Source organism: Ammospiza nelsoni, chromosome 8 (assembly GCF_027579445.1).
Source record: "Ammospiza nelsoni isolate bAmmNel1 chromosome 8, bAmmNel1.pri, whole genome shotgun sequence".
NCBI classification, from domain to species: domain Eukaryota; kingdom Metazoa; phylum Chordata; class Aves; order Passeriformes; family Passerellidae; genus Ammospiza; species Ammospiza nelsoni.
Genome location: NC_080640.1, coordinates 28,502,299 through 28,519,280, shown reverse-complemented (window position 1 = coordinate 28,519,280; position 16,982 = coordinate 28,502,299). Strand labels below are relative to the sequence as shown.

At 39.3% G+C, this 16,982-nt stretch overlaps 1 protein-coding gene across 3 annotated transcripts in view; it reads left to right on the top strand.

Moving 5' to 3' along the window:
- FAM13C (family with sequence similarity 13 member C) overlaps positions 1–16,982 on the top strand; it is a 47,239-nt gene that overhangs the window by 23,636 nt on the left and 6,621 nt on the right. For 2 of the 3 annotated variants that reach the window (XM_059476910.1, XM_059476909.1), the window contains exons 6-11: positions 923–1,073; positions 6,658–6,868; positions 7,831–7,969; positions 9,281–9,362; positions 11,197–11,408; positions 15,956–16,039. In XM_059476910.1, coding sequence (XP_059332893.1) covers positions 923–1,073; positions 6,658–6,868; positions 7,831–7,969; positions 9,281–9,362; positions 11,197–11,408; positions 15,956–16,039 — 879 coding nt within the window. The remainder of the gene's footprint in view (positions 1–922; positions 1,074–6,657; positions 6,869–7,830; positions 7,970–9,280; positions 9,363–11,196; positions 11,409–15,955; positions 16,040–16,982) is intronic. The other variant, XM_059476912.1, reaches the window with a different exon arrangement.

Below are 16,982 nucleotides of genomic sequence, written 5' to 3'. Positions count from 1 at the left end.
AATATGTACATTCTGTGTGCGCCAGCTGTGTGGTTATTAGGACAGCCTTGTGTGGTTTTGTTTTATGTTTTGAGCTGTATTTCCCTTGAGATGGGGGAGCTGGATGCGTGGGGTGTGGGGAATGACTCATTTTGCCCAGTCAGATGGTGATTAGGGCTTTCACAGCATTTCCATCACAGCGAGATGCTTGTGTCAGATCGTGCAGCTCAGTGCTGCATGCAGCATTAAAAATTCAGATCAGAGCTGGACCACGCATGGCACAGAGGCTGGAAGTGAGGTGGCACATAACTGTCCCTGTCATTGATTTGCCTGCAGCCAGTGACAATGATGTGTTGATTTTACCTTTGCAGCGGATCACAAATGATCTGCTGCCCTGGAGAACTGGCAGCAGCCCTCATAAAAGCCCTGTCTGCACAATGAAGTATCTCTAAAACAGCCAATTAAAAAAAATCTCTCTCCCAAGAATCCCTTGAGTGATCGTGTTGTCAGTAACTCTTTGTTCATGGCTGTGCACTGCACTCACAGGCTGGAGAGGGAGATTGGATTTTTTATGAATGGTAAATGGGGAGGGACATAATGTCATCAGATCGTGATGTCAGCCCAATGAATGAAATACTTCTTTAATGTATTGCTTCAAGCCCAGGAGGAGGGACACCATCTCAGCTTGGCTGCCTGGAATAAATCTCCTCTTGCTGACAAAGTCATCTTTCCCACGTGCCATGAATAATCCATGTAAATTGGGACTTAAATAACCAGGAGTCAAGAAACTCATGGAATAGTGCACGTTTGCTCCCCCACGTCCTCCCGGAGCTGGCAGTGGAACACCCCTTTGCAGGCGCTGCCGATGGGCTCCGGGAGTTGAAGAGCAATTGCTGATCCCCGTTGTTCTCTACCCAGCCCAATGTTCTGCTTTTGTCTGCAGAATTCTTTGTTGAAGCTGCAAGCCCTGGAAAGTGATCTGTGCTCTGCGTTTCTGCCAGCCCAGGAGGAAACTCCCCAGCTGCCGGCACCCAAGGACACAGCCCCTTCTCCAGCCCACAGCAGCGTGCAAGCTGATGGGGCCAGTTGTGGAGGTAAGCCAGCGTGCCATGATGTGCTCTCATTTGCAATTATAAAAAAGCCTTGTGACTTGCACTTTAAAATCAGGCTTGCAGCCCTCTGGGAAACAGTGCAGAGCTAATGCAAAGCACCATTTCCTCCTGCAAACGCTGTGTAACGTAAAAAGGGGCGATACCTGTTAAAAGAATGGAAATTAACAGCTGTAACTGTCCTGTTTTCTGAGAGGGAATTTTCCTTTTCAGAGAGGTTTTAAGAATCCAAATTATTTTATTTTTTAGTTTTAATCTGTTATTTTTCCACAAGTAAATTTACTCTCTTTACTTCCTATGTCTGTATTGTGTGAGATCACCTGCCATATCATGTAATTCTATTTTTGTCATTCTTTTTGTCAGAGCAATATCACTTCATTTCTCCTATTATTGATTTTAATTTAATGCATCAGCAGAGAGATAGCGAAGGTGAGTTTTACAGCATGTGGATTTTAATCATTCATGATCCTGTATTATTACCCAGCTGGGCAAACTGTGGTGTGTTATCTCTCCCTCTTCCCTCAATAGAGAAATAAATAGCCCTAAGGTTCAGCACTGTTTTTGTCAATTCATGGCTTGTAGTCACAGGGCTGGCAGAGTCGTGATGCTCAATAGAAGAGGAGTCACTGCTCGTGAAAAATAGGTCAAAGGCAGTGTGACTAATACATCTCACAGACAAGTGACATGAATACACAAATACCTAAGTCGTGCACCATGTATGGTTCAAATTAAGGCAGGTAGGTCAGTAATCCCTTTGCAATTGTTGTTTCATATCAGAAAAAAAATCTGGGTTAAGAAGAACTTATTTTAGGAGCTGCTTGCTCAGCATTTTCAGCGAGAAATAACATTAGGTTATTTACAAAAAAAAATTATAGTATTACACAAATTATAGTGTTTTACTTTAAAAATTTCAAAGTTTGAGGTTGGCACTGGAAAAATCAAGGAACGATGCATGTAAAAATCAAATTATCATGAAGATGAAGGAATCTAAAAATGCTAAATGTCCTGGTTTTGTTTTCTTTTTAAAAAGAGGGTGTGTTAGTCCAGCCAGGCAATTACTTTAATAGCTCTTTAACACAGCTATGGAGCCTGGACTGGGACTAACCTTGATGGGTATCTGAAGCAGAAACAGGTCTCATTTGTGTGCTGCACAGGAAAAGACATTCTGCAGCTCACCCAAAACCTGCACTGACTCCTTTCCTTTGTGTCAGGGTGGAAAGGACTCCTTTCCCAGTAGTTTGCTGCATTATTTTGCTCTGGTGGTTTCATAGTTCATTGTTAGGATGGTTCTTAATTGTTTCCCCTTAATTATTTTTTGCTGTTTTGATTAGATTTTCTTTTTATTTATGCTGGTGGTGACTGCTGCTTCCAATCCTCTCTCTACTCCCATTTCCCCTCTGCAGCCACATGGGGAAATATTGCATGATGTAGCATTTCTCTTGCACAGTTTCAGAGCATGCTCTGCCACTCCAGCAGTTCAAACTCATGCTTTAGTTAGAGCTTATCTATTTAATGGGTTTTATTGTGCCCTCATTCCTCTTAACATCTGCTTTGTGGTTTGTGGCATTTTTAGTAACTTGCCATTTTGCACAGACAGAGCTGGTCCTAATTCTGTCTCTTAAATTGCTGCTGAAATCTTCTGATGCATTGAGCTGTCACATGGCACTGTTGGCTATTTGAGCTCCACCTTAGCTGGAAGTCCAGGGATTTGTACCAGGCTGGGAAGAGTTTCTAGAGGATGTGCCATGCATGTTACATCTTTAGTTATCAGCCTTTCCTCAGTGGATATGGGAAAATTAACACAATCCTTTCAATCAACAAATTTTAGAAAGTGTACATCATATGGATGGAGATTGAAGATACAACAGTATAGTAAGATGACAGGGTGCCTCAGTTTTAAGGGGATGAGCAGTAACTTATCTCTGAGAAAAGTCAGCAATTTCCAGTTTACTTTTGAATAATTGAGAGCTGAATTAGAGTTGCCAGAGTGAGTCTGTAAAGAGTTGTGATGGGTACCAAAGTTAGTTTTTTAAAGGGGTAATTATAGAAAAGTAGGGTGCAATTTCTGTAACTTTTGGATATGAGATTACACCACAGAAATGCCTGCAGCAATGAGCAGCTGAACCTAACTACAGGAAATGACTTCTAAATTACTTTCAAATTAAAAATTCTGATAGAGGCATTCACAGATGTAATGTGTTTAGGACTGAACACACTACATCTGAATATTATTTTTTCTGTACAAGAGATTTCTGTGTATTATTGTTTCACTTGAAGCATATCACAGGTATAAATAAATGCAGGATTGTACCATAGGACTTGTCACATGAAGTCCACCTGTTGAACCATGCTGCAGATTATCAGACACTAGAATTTGGCTTTAATTCCTGTGGTGTTCTCCTGTCAGTGCTAAGCTGCATGGAGTAGATAGGATGGAATAGATGCTAAAAGGGGCATGTTACTTGCTTGGGTAGACGTGGCTTTAATTCCCAGTTTTGGCAAAAATAGAGGCTAAAATTAGACAAGATACATGAAGACAGGTAGAATTTTGGTCAGTTCATGGGCTACTCTTAGGATAATATTTAGTGTCTTGTTTAGGATCTACACAGAACTGGAATCAGGATGATGGCCTTAAGTTAATTAAAAATTGAATTGATTAGAACTTGTCATCACCCTGAGATGTCCTACTATTTCAGTAGTTGTGCCACTGAAATTAATCAGTCTGAATTATTTGCTGACCACTTCTGACTATTTGGTAGTAATTTAATGCACTTCTAGTAGAGTTGGAACTAAACTCTTTCTTGGGCCATAGCAAAGTTGCATGAGTATTCAAGCCTTGCTGTCAGAAGGCCAAGGAAATGAAAGTGCCCTGGCCTTTGGGAAATATTCCCAAATTATAAACATGCAGGTTGTCTCCCTTTTGTTTGCTAGCAGAATAAAAGAACCTCCTTGAACTTTGTGTGCTTGGTTTTACACTGGAGCTGCACCAGCCACTACTTTTCCTGTGTATATATTTTCCAGGAGTGCTTAGTCTTGAACCTGTGCATTTCTTCCATTTCTGAGCCTGGGCTGTGCCTATGAAATTGTCTGGCTGTAGATGTGAGGAGCAGCAAATGTTTGTCACCATATGGTTTAGCAGTGGTACAGGCTGTCTCCTGCATGAAGGACATTTTTAGGTCCACAGGAAGTCAGAGTTCAAATGTTGGAAAGTTATTTCCTTCACTTATCAAACACAGACTAGCTGATCTTTTTATAACATCATTTTCCTTTCACAGTCAGGGTACTGCTACCTAATACTTATTCCTTGTAATAACAGAACATGAAAAACTGTGCAATTTTTCTTAGTCGACCTATTTCCCAGTGATTATGTGTTTCTTGAAGTTCAAAGATGGTGAAATTAAAGCAAGGGAAGCCAGGTTCTTCTCACTGACAATACTGTTCTTCAGAAAAAAACAACCCAGCAACAACAACAGATCAAAAACCAAACGAAAGTATTAATTTTACAAAAAATTTTACAGAGTAAGGAAAGAGGGTACACATTTGTTGCAGAACACCAATTATTCCAGCCATTGTCACTGCCTGTTGTCAGTGTCCATGATTGCCCAGGACTGCTCAGTGCTCCACCCCTGCCTTTCCCAGGTGCCTTCCTGGGGTCTCTTTGTGGGAGGATTTGAATCTCATACAAGGTTTAGGAGATTGGGGTGTTGCTCTGGTATCTTGGAGAGCTGAATCTGACCTACAGAGGATCAAGTACTTAGAGGAAGGATGCAAGGTTAGGATTAATCAACTACATTGTCTCATTGTGAAAATGCTTAACATAATTTTAATTGATGATGCTGGTAAGAGTAGATGAGCTTGTAAATACAAGAGTTGTGTAACTTTTGCTTGGCAGACTAAACTGTGATTATACAATATAAAATAGGATTTTTGTTGTTGTTTGTAAAGCAAAAGCAGTTGGATAATGTCCAATAAAATTATATTTAAGCCATTGTAATTTCTATTTTTTAGAGAAATATAGGGTTGGGGTTTTTTTGAAGGGTTTCATTCAGACCTGGTTTTCACCACTGCCACAGTGTAGCAATAGGGATTTGCAGTTTTGGTATTAGTTGGGAAGAGGGCAAAAAAAATGTACTACAAAGGTTCTATTCAAATCCTGGAAAAAATACTCACTCAGCATGGGAATGTGATGTCCCATGTGCAAAGCAGAAAATCGAAAGTGAAGGTAAAAGAATTTACCTAAACCTGCCAGTTCTTCTGTGAGTAAACTCATGCACAGTTGTTTTTCAGGGCAATTTTAGTCTTGCATTGAATAAAAAGATTCTGTGAAATGTATTAGAATGCATGATATATGGCAAATATAATACTGGTTAGAATGACATACATGCTGCCTGAAAATGCAAAATAATAGATATTAATTAAAAAGCTGTATATATGAATGAGCTTAGAAAAAAAAAGAAAATAATGCAGATGGTGCAAAATATAGTGTACTATGGAAACCGCTGTAGGAGAATCTGAGTCAGGGTACAAACTTTGCTTTAGCAAAGCAAAGGAGAAAATATTTTAGGCAAGAACTTTTATGAGATTATGGAGGTTCTCCCTAGAAAGTATAATCTGCATTAAATCTCAATCATTTGATAGCAAAAATATTGATTAGGTTTGATCATCATCATGCATTTCACCTACTGAGGGTGAGGAAGAAGATTCAATATTGAATATTCCCTTCAATGGACTCGGGTAGAGTACAGGAAGATGAACCCCTGATGTTCCCTACGTAGGCCCTGTAATGTGCCATTATTTTTCATGTTACCTATAAACAGAACCAGTGTGAGGAGTTTCATCAATTCCTACTTTTTCTAGCTTGACCGTCATTATAAAACAAATTTTACCTTTTAAGCATCTGTGGTGAGGTTTGCATTTACAGTCCAAGACATTGCTAACACCACAAGCATTGTTAGTACCACAAGCATGACTCCTCCATGGAGCAGCCACTGTCCATGACCTTGAGTAAATAAACTGAATGTTCTTGGTGGTGGTTGTTATTTTCTTATCTTGTGTTCTTTGAGCCAAGGCTATGTTACTGTTGCCCAACAAAATTCTGCAGGATGTGCAAACAGCCCTGGAGGTTCTTACCACCAGGACATATTATATTTTTTACCTTCTTTTCTCTTCACCAAGGGACTAAATGAAAAATCAAAAAATTAAACTTGTTGTGGGCAGTCATCATCTTCTTCAGGAAAGTGGTTTTCAAAAGCAAACAGATCTATGAAAATATAAGTAATGCTTCTATTCTGGGAAACTCTCCATCTTTACTTCATAGTTTATAAATACACCCATCCACCTCCTCCTGTGGAACTCAGAAAGGATTTTTGTGAAGCCAGTGGCAGTACTTCTATTTTCTCATCCTCAGTGCTGTGTCCACCCTGCATGCAACACTTTGCTGATCTGTTTGCTGCTCACTTTGAATACTCATGCTTGGAATACCTCTGTAAAGACAAGTTTTTATTGACCTAGGTAGCTGTACCCCATGTGAGTGCCCCTCAGTCCTCAGTGATTTATGCTTTCTTTCCAGAGCCCGTGCCAGCGCACAGGGACTGGCAGAATGACATGGAGAGCAGCCCACAGGAGCACCACTCGCTAGGGACCAGCCGACTGCTGTATCACATCACAGATGGAGACAATCCTCTCCTGTCACCACGCTGCTCTATCTTCAGCCAAAGCCAGAGATTTAACCTAGACACAGAGTCTGCCCCTTCTCCACCAAGTGCTCAACCTTTCATGATGTAAGAAAATCTATTTTAATTCTTATGCATTTTTAAGACTTTTTCTGCAATTCACAACCTTTGACTCTTCATGGGTTTTTTTTTCAGTTGTTGCTATGTAATAAAAAACAAATGTTTTTATTGTGGTGTATTTTGAAGTGGATGATTTGCAACACCAGAAATAGGAACTAGTGTTTCCTCAGTCATAACACTGTACGATATTTTTTTTGAAGTCTTTGTTAATTACAGTTAGCAAGGACAGTTTTAAATGTTAGTAATTAGAATGAGAGTGAGCACAAGATAGAGAGGGCTCTCTAGGTATAATACTAAAAAATTCAGCTGTAATTGAGCTGCAGCTTGAGTCACTGATGAGGGGTGACAGTGACATAAAGCATATGAACAATCCAGGTATGTGATTTCCAGAAACCAAGCTGTGAGTCTCAGAGAGAAATCAAACTTTCTTAAAAGCTGATATACAGAGCTTTAGCTTCAGCTGCATATGGATAATAATCAACTCTATTGACTTGTAGCTGTAAATAATCAGAAACTAAACTGTCTTCCAAATGATAATGTTCATTTCCAGTAATGAAGAACTCCCTGAGCTTACTTTTATAAATCATGTCACTACAGTCTCCTGTTATACTTGAAAGATTTTGTGAATAAAGGTGTGGGTGTTAAATGTAAATACTGGATCAGGCTTTTGCCTAGTAGATTATTTTTTTGAAATATATTCAGAAATCCCATGATTAATTAAAAAAAAAGAGAGAATGAAAGACAGATGGTGAACCCATTAGAATACTCTAGGGGTACCTTCAAGCAAAAGCAATTATTTTATGCTTACTTTATAAAACTAAGTTGTCTCTGTCCAGTGAAAGAGTAGAATAGCCATGAATTCTGAAATGCTAAGTGTGAAGTGTGCCTGAAAACAAGGCAGGGTCTGTTATAGCTCTTAGATCCCATAACTCTGCTTTTGGCTTTTGCAGGCCAAGAAGTTCTTCCAGGTGTAGCTGTGAAGACTGCAAAGAACCACAGACAGTAACACAGCTTACCAAGCATCTTCAGAGCCTCAAGAGAAAAATTAGGAAGTATGAAGAAAAGTTTGAGCAAGAAAAAAAATACCTGGTAAGACAATATTTGAAAAGGTAAATACTCCAAGAGAGAGGCAAGAATCCCAGTATATTTAAACTTATTCAAACAATGTGAGATATGGTATTTCTGGTAAAATGAAATAGGAAAAACTTCAATGAATAGCTTTTCAGCATCTTTCAGTGCATGCAGTAGTTCTGAGACTTTTAATTTTCTTTGAATTACCTTTGTTGCAAAATTTCCATCTTTGAGAAGTGTGAATCAGTGAAACACAGCTGACAGGCTTGTGAAACAAAATTGTGCAAAAGGTGAAAAGCTACTTATTTGCTTTGTAGGAGTCATTTGCCTGGAAACTTGTTCTGCTGTGCAGATCCCTTCATTCAGGCAGGCTCCTATGAACATCCAAAGCCTGGGGCTCTGTACAAGCTGATGGTAAAAATCAGAGAAATAAAACTTGTGGGGGTTGTTTGAGGTCAATGGTGAGTGCTGTGCTGGGAATTGTGCAGTATAAGAATATTAAAACATACCTGATGCTAAGGAGGTGCACAACACAAATCAGGGAAGTTTGTGACATTTTCTGACTGTATTAAAATTAAGCAAATGATACATTACCTTTTAATCCTGTTAATGGCCAGAACCTTGTGCACTGTGGGCATCATATGCTCCTAGGAGGACAATTTCATACCTAAACAACCCTCACAATATGGTCAGAAAAGAAATTATTTCAGAAGCTTGATTTTGCGAAATTATTTTGCAATTTTATATATCTGAGTTTTGTGTAAATTCACTTTAATTTGCAGACAATTTCTAAATGCAAAATAACCCCTGATCTACAAAGCCTTTGTTATTTATTTCTTTTGAAATCACTCTTGCACAGGATTTTTCATTTGATTAATTAAGCAGATCAGTTGAAATTCTGAAAATGCTGTATCCCAAGAGAATCCCAGTCTTATGGTAAGAGCTTATTAGGAAAGACAGAGAGCTTCAGTTAGCATCCTGGAAATCACTTAGGAACTTGACTAAAATTAGGTATTTGATCAATCCTTTTGAAGTCACCGAAGTTATTTATTCAATTAGTCAGAGATTGAAATGTTCATTGCTGTCCTTTTTGGGATCAGAGACATAACACTCAGATCCTTGTGGCACTGTGTCACAATGGGGAGAGATAAGCCATGACAAATTAATGCCATGCTCAAGCCAGATGCTCTGCATGGCTCTGATAGAGTGCAGTCAGAACTACGGACATTTTGTAGCACGCTGGGGGTGGGGAGGGTTTTATCTGTTTGATCCTTTAACTGTCAGTTCCTTCTCTTTCTTTACATTCTTTACATTTTCCTTTGCATTCAGCCTTCTCATGGTGACAAGACTTCCAATCCTGAGGTTCTGAAGTGGATGAATGCTCTGGCCAAAGGTCGGAAGCAGCTCAAAGGTACATAATAGAGTGTTGTGTTCCTTTGCTGCTGAGCCTTTTGGAAGTGGGAGTGTACCTGGAACCTTTTCAAGTCAGTTTTCTAACCTCACTGCTCTGCTTATTTTTCACAGTGTGTGGCAATAAGTCTCCCAATGGCAAGAAAGATATTATGTGATATGGCTTGCCTTGATTCCTGAAAGCAGGGATTAAAGTGAGCCAGTTCAGCCTCCATACCAAGGCTGGAAAGGGGAAGGGGGAAACGCCATCATCTCTCCCTCATCACTATAAACATTCATGAAAAAGGCAGTGCTGTTCTGAGCCCTTTCATGAGGGTCTAAAACACAGAAGTTAAAAGTTTCCTTGCAATAGCACAAATGTAGGTGCAACTGTTTCTTTAGGATTGAGGATACATATCTCTAAGTATTTAATTTATTTTGATCATAAAAACATATTTTTACTTGATAATAAATTTGGCCTTGAGGGTCAGGTTTTGCCCTTGACCGTCAGCATACCACTCCATTACGTCTGTGGGTGTATCAGATGCTTTCCCTTGGGGAGTCTGTAGCCAAGACTGATTGATTTTTTTTTTTTTTTGAAGGCTATTTATAATTCACTAAATCTTTTTTTTTATCTTTTTTTTTTTTTTTTTTTTTTGCTCTGTTATAAATGGATTCTCACTACTAAATAAATTGTAGTATTATCTTTCATCTCTGTTCTGGATGTAGTTAATAATGTAGATATAGAGGATGTGATTGTGGTAAATAAAGAAGTAGAAACTTATCTTTCAGTAAATTTCTTCTGGAAATTCTCCCTTGAGTACTATCCTATATGACTATGAGATGATGATGCTAATTACTATTATTATTTCCCCTTGAACTCTGTTGCAAATACAGGAAGGGCAAATGCGAAGAAATGGCCAATCTGCATGGTTATTTTCTGAAGATTGTATCTCTGATTCATCCACTGAATCTCCTGTCCAGAGGGTCTAGGCTTCATAGATCAGCCTCACCTTCACACCCCAAATGCCTCAATCCTGTGACAACCCTTGATTTTTGTTATCTTGGATAATGGCACTGCTTTTAAATGAAGCCAGATTCATGAGGATCACATGCCAAGTACAATTGAAATGGAAAACACTCAAATGTTTGTAGATCCTTCTTCAAATTTGCAAGGCTTGTCTATCCTTTCTAGCTCTTATGGGTTTACTAAAAATTACTGGTTTTCCCCTCAAAGCTGGCCTATATCCTCAGACTGTCACAAATAAAAAATTATGTTACTGTTTCTGCATGGATTTCAACAAATTTAGCACAGTTGGAGACATCAATCTCCTGCCTTGCCCAAGGTCCTTCACCAGACAGGCGTGTGCTCAGAACAAAATCTGGTTTTATGGGAGCTAATTCAGATTTTAATTCAATTTCCTTGTTGCTCTGTGCAGGTCCCTGGAGCTCCAGGGGCTTTGGCTTGGTGTCAAGTTAATAGAGTCACACATGCTTTATCACATCCAGGCAGGCTGCTGACTGGGAAGCTTCTGTCTTCTGCTGGGGTGCTCAGGTGCTCTTCTGCCAAGGGAAGTCATTTAAGAAAGAAAGGGGTGGCTTCTCCTTGTGAGGACCACTTGAGCAGCATGGCAGGGTGACCTCTGGAAGGGAGAGGGACAGTTTAAATTGCTCTAGGAAGCAAAAGATGTTACACATTAAAGTGAAGCAGAATTACTTTCCTACATGCCTGTGGTATGATAATAATTGTTAGCAAGGAGTAGGAAAGTTTCAGGTTTTTTTCCCTAGTAGTGTCACAGAAAACTACTTTGCAAATTCTTCTAATCTATTTACTTGCCATGCATTTTGCCTTTCAGAGCTTAAACTCAGAATGTCAGAAGAGCAAAACTGTACCTCCTCAGTGCCCCAAAGAAATGAGCAGTGTGAAGGCAGTGGCACCTCTAAAGAGGCTGGCACACAGGAGGCCACCAGCATGGAACCAGCTCCCTCAGTGGAAGAAACCATGGACAGTGTGTTGAGACGACTAAAGGAGAAAAGACAATACTTCAACCTCCCTGAGACTATTAAGGTATTTAAGAAGCATGGCTGTTCCCCCAGAACTCTCACCTGAGGCAGATACTGGTGTGTGGCTGGCTCAGGGTGTGCCAGGGAGTGCACATCCTCTGTCTGCTGGCATTGCAGTGCATTTTCTCTCTAATGAGGTGGGAGCTCTAGTGCTGTTCCCAGAAGTGACACTTCTGAGAAGAATTGCTGAGGTGCAGAAGGCTTTTCAAGCAGTGCTAAGCATTTTCTGCTCCAAGAAACTGAGCATGTTTCTGCTCATGTGAAACTGTTTGCCCGGCACTGCAGGAACCTGCTGACTTGAGGCTGTGTGCCCAGAACTGCATACCTGGTGTTCTGAAAGTGGTGGCAGCACAAGCACCTTGAGTCCACAGAAACTGTGTGACTAAAAACATTCCTGAAGGTATTTTGATGATAAAAATCCCCTCTCAGCTGAGAAATGCTGAAAGCCTCTGCAGAGTCAGTAGCATGCACTGAGGTGACAGGGACAGCACAACCATCCAGACTGCTTTGCTCTCCTGAGCTTGTACATTTGTGCTGATCCTGCCTCTGCTCCCCCATGTTCTCAATTACTCTTCTGAATGTAGGAGCAATATTCCATGGAACATGATTGCTTGGCTGAGAAATCAGTTTTTTTGTTTTAAAATCAGTTTTTTTGTTTAAAAAAAAAGTACATACCTTAAATTTTTGCTATGCCTTCACATTGCTGGCACAATATGGGGTTCTCTAAAACAATAGGTGCCACCCAAACCCCCACTCTTTTAGGGGCTGTTTTTGCTGTCAGAGGATGCTGTCCTGATGCTATTATAGCCAAGCAGAACAATAAATTTTGCCCTCAAAGGTACCTAAAATCAAAATGTTGACAGTAACATTTAGACTTTGGCTGGTGAATTAGAAAGGTGAAGGGGTGAGAGGGTGAAGAACTAAATGTTAAACTATGTGAGAACTAAGAAATTATTCTGGGTGGATTTCAGTACCAGAGAGTATCCAGCAGAGATAATTTTTAATTTTTGTTTTGTTTCTATTCTTGGTTCTCAAACAACTAGTTGCTATATTAAAACCAGGACTGTGCATAACAATGCCACGCTTCTCACATTTTGGGTGCTGCATACATGACTGATTTTTTAATTGTTTCTTTTTCTGTGCTACTTTTTTAGAAAGAGAAATGAAATGGAAAATGTGTTTCATAACCAGAAAACAAAAAAAAAGGCAACAAAACCATGCTATTCTGTATATAGCTCTAACATCCTAACAGTGCAGACTGTAGGATAATATTTTCAGTCATTAATTTTTTTATTAATGGGGTGAGATCAGATGACACCAAAACAAATCTCTCTGATGAAATCCAGTTCAAAAATCTTTCTTATAAAAATAAGTGGGTATCTGTCCCACTCATTTTTCAATTTTTCTGAACTCCCCCTAATTTTCCAAGAGAACCTTCTAAATTTAAGAAATGGCAATGCAGGCTTGGAATATTTTCGCAAACAAGGAAGTAATGTAAATTAAATGTTTGCACATGACAATATTTTCAATTTTTTTTAAGATCCTATTAATTTTCTTTTTGTTTTACTGTGGAGAGAACTTGTTTTTTAAAAACTGTTAGCAAAGGTGCTTGGTAATACTTATCAAAACTGCTGGGGAACAGAGACTTGAGCAGGAATAACATGAAATCAAATTGATCTATTCCAAAATGATATATTTTAGTAGCTCCCTAAGCATAATATCAAAAAAGATTGGATTTTGATTATGAGTCATCCTGGACTTTTGGGGGAGAATGAGGTTTGTGGCACCGATGATGTGAAATGAATCAAGGATGTCTGTGGTAACAGCAAAGATCAAAGGCTTCATTTCAGCTACAAACAACTTTGGTTTTACTGTAGATATATTTTATGTGCAACATTTTGTTTTCCATATAACATTTAGATCCTGCACTGGAATCTGAGATAGATTAATAGTAAACTAGGCAGCAGCTAAACGTTTTTTTTGATATTTAGTTATTTTGGCCAAAGATAGGATTTCCACAAAAGCCTGCCAGGTTCTCCCCTGAAGTTCCCTGTGGAAAACCTCTAAAACCCAGCTGAAATACATGTGGGAGCATGTGTGTCGTAAGAAAGGTACAGAGTAAAATCCCAGTATATCTAAAGAGTACAGAGCACAAGACCTGAATAGGAAACACAGTATATGGTTTCCAGAATCAAACACCCCTCCTGCAAAAAGCCTGTGAGTAGTCATTGAATGAGAAAGCAAAGAGAAAATTGGGGTTGGCCTGTGCATGGCTCAGTACCCCACAAAGGGGTGGCCACCTCTTATTGTTTGTATTACATAAATTACACCTCCCAGTATATTATTGGGAGATGGTAATTTATGTAATAGCTCATCTTGGGTTTAGCTACAAGGCTTTAGGAAAAAAAATAAGGTTAAGAGTATAAATGTAGGAGTTCAAGAGATAAAAGGCAAATAAACACAACTTTAATAATACTACTGAAAAAGCTGCACCAAATCCCCCCAAAAACAAATCCAAGACCCAGCTCCCAGCTTGGCATCCACTGTGAGAGTTGGGTGACTGTGCCTCAGTGCCTGGGGGAGCAGCAGCTCTGTGCTGCTCAGCTCTGGCTCACAGCCTTTCCCAGAGGGGGAGGGCTGGAGCTGCCCTGATGGGAGCTGGCACTGCTCTATGGAGGTGTCATGTCACTCACTGCCTTTCTTTATACTTTTTGTTTCTAAGTTTGTGTCAAATGCTGCTTTGTAATCAGCCACCACACATCCCCAAGTGGCAGACCAAGGCCCTGGGAACCTGACTCTGTGCCTGCATGGAAACAAAGCACTGCCTTTGACAGGCTCTGGGCAGGCCCAGCCCTCACTGGACTGTCTGTCCTTCTGTCCCCAGTTTGTATTTTCTGTCTGGAAAAACAACAGCAAGCTTTAAGGCATAAGCATGCAGGGAACAGAACAGACTAGTAAGGAGATAACTGTACACAACATTTTGTGTGCCTCTGTTCCAAGTTATGAAAACCATACTACTACCTTATCTTTAGGTGAAGTCCTCCTTTTCTTTCTTTATAGATCACAAATAACTTTTGCCTTCTGTATGAATGTTTGCAGCCTGTCCCCCAAGGCTTTTCTCAGACTGGCTCCCTTTATATATCTGTCTTCTCATCATTGACCCACTTCAGTTCATATTCTCCTTGGCTATGAAGCAGTGTTTCTATTTAATTAGCATTGAATCTCCTGCTGCTGTATGTAGCCTACAGCCCTAAGATGTCTCAGACAATTCTGTAGTTTGTGACTCCAGCTGCCTTCTCTCATTTTGAAATTATCAGCTATTTCAAACTTAGCTGAATACCAACCTGTCTTGAGATTGCTAATAAAATGAGCTAATGAAATAGGCTCAAATGCTAAGCCCTCTTGAGATCGTTTCTCTTGTGTAAAATCAATATTAATGATCACCCCATTTCTTCCTAACCACTCAGGTGCTCCAGGCTTAATAGTTTTTGAAAGAATTAACCTTGTATTAATTGCAGAACTAGCTATAAATAAACAAATTATCTGATTTATAATATTCCTGCATTCTGGTTAGCAGCTCATCTCTTAACATGAATGACAGATGATTTTAGAGTGATTAACTCATGCAGACCTTTTAGGAAAATGTGATTAGCAGTTCTGATTAATGGCTCTGTGAGGTTTTTGCATTTGAGCATCAAAGAAAAAAGTTTTGCTCCTGTTGAAGTTAATAGCAAGGTGCTCTGATATAAGACGAGTGTCACTTCAAGGTTGATTTATTTTTAAAGATAGGGTCTAATTAGTAAAAGTTGTCACTACAAGCCCCCTTGTCATCAGCTCTATGCAGAAAGGCTGTGTGTGTGTGTGTGCCCCAAGTCCATGGATCTTCACAAGACTTCATCTCTCCCACACCTCAGAGCACCTGGCCCTAACCCAAGTGGCTCTGTTGTGACCTGGCAGAGACATTCACTTCATGTGTGCCTTGGTGTTCTGGCCCAGGTGAAAATCAGCAACTGTCAGGAGCAGGTCTAGCTGGGGAGAGGGAGGAGACAAATACCTGTTACACTGTGTGCTCCCCACAGCACACACCTGGGCAAGTACTGATATTCACCAACACTGAAAAATCAGCGTTCTTTTGGTACCAGTGATTCATACTGCAATCTTTGAACAGAAATAAACTGTTTGCCATTGCAGGTTGGGTTTGCATTGCTAGATCTTCATGTTCTACATCCTGACCAGCCAAGGCAAATCTGTTTCTCTTTCTTAAATAATTAAAAAGTTGAGGAATGCTCTCTATGAATTTTTTCAGCTTTCTGAGTATTTTGCTGGAATGTTGGCTGTTCTCATTTTTTACAACAAAACATACTTAATATATATGTCATGTAATTCTGGACTCTGTTCTTGCTAAGTTAATGCCAAGTCCCCATTGACCTCAGTGCAGACAGAAATAGAATTAATGTTTATCTGGGAAGAAGAGATTATTACACAGATATGTACCTGTACCCTTGTCATGAAATCCTGACTCACAATCTTATAAATAACTTTTTTAAATAGGATATGACAAAAAAGCAAATGGCTTTGGAAAAAATCAATCTTCAGAAATGTCTACTATATTTTGAGAGTATTCATGGACAACCTGTAAGTATGCCATGGAAAGATAGGTAAATTAAAAATTGTCTAACTTCTCTCACCAATATCTTTGGTATATTAAATATATTTAGATGAATTTTACACAACATAATTTTAGTTATTTGAAACTAATTTTCAGGTAGAAATGTTGTTTTCTGATACTGATGAATTTGGTTTATATGTTAGAAATTAAAGTAAAATAAAAAGTGGCTCTGTATCTCTCCATGATTGGAAAATGCAAGGTTTGAGGATTTAATTGGAAGATTATATATTCACAGGAGATTTGACTCTGCTATCATGTATGGTTAGAATGTTTTTCAGCTGAGGAAGGTTTTATATAGGGCACCAGCTGAGATATGAACTACAAAATTACATGACCTGTTGTATATGTTTGCCTTTACTACACAGCAGGACTTAAACTATTTCTTAAAATCTCTTCAAGGGACTTCATTGCTGAATGTAGCAGCAAATAAAAAAATGCCAAAATTGGTGAGATGATGATTTGAAAATTTGTCTACACAGCTGAGGAAATTCTTTTTTGATATCAATGTCTGTATTCTTGTGAATGTCTGTTTGTGGCTAGTAGTTGTTGTGGTAAAGGGAACTTGCAACACTGTTTGTCTAAAAAAATGCCAGCTGTTAAAATTGTGATCTGACTCTGACCTCCTTTTTGTTCATCTTCTTTGGGCTTGAAATGAGAGCTGAGGGATGGAGTGAGTATGCAAGAAGGGTATGAAGAAATTATATTTCCTAAGAAGGAAAACAAAAAAATAAATTATTAGTGCCACGTAGAGATGAAAGAGACTTGATTCAGAGATAGGAAAGAGAATAACAGGGTGCCTTTGCAGCACAGGGTTCAGAGAGGGTGTTCTGAGGGCTGAAGCAGCTCTGTAACAGCAGCCTTGAAACACAGTGCAATGTGCTGGGGCTGACGTTTGCCCTGTGATGTCTG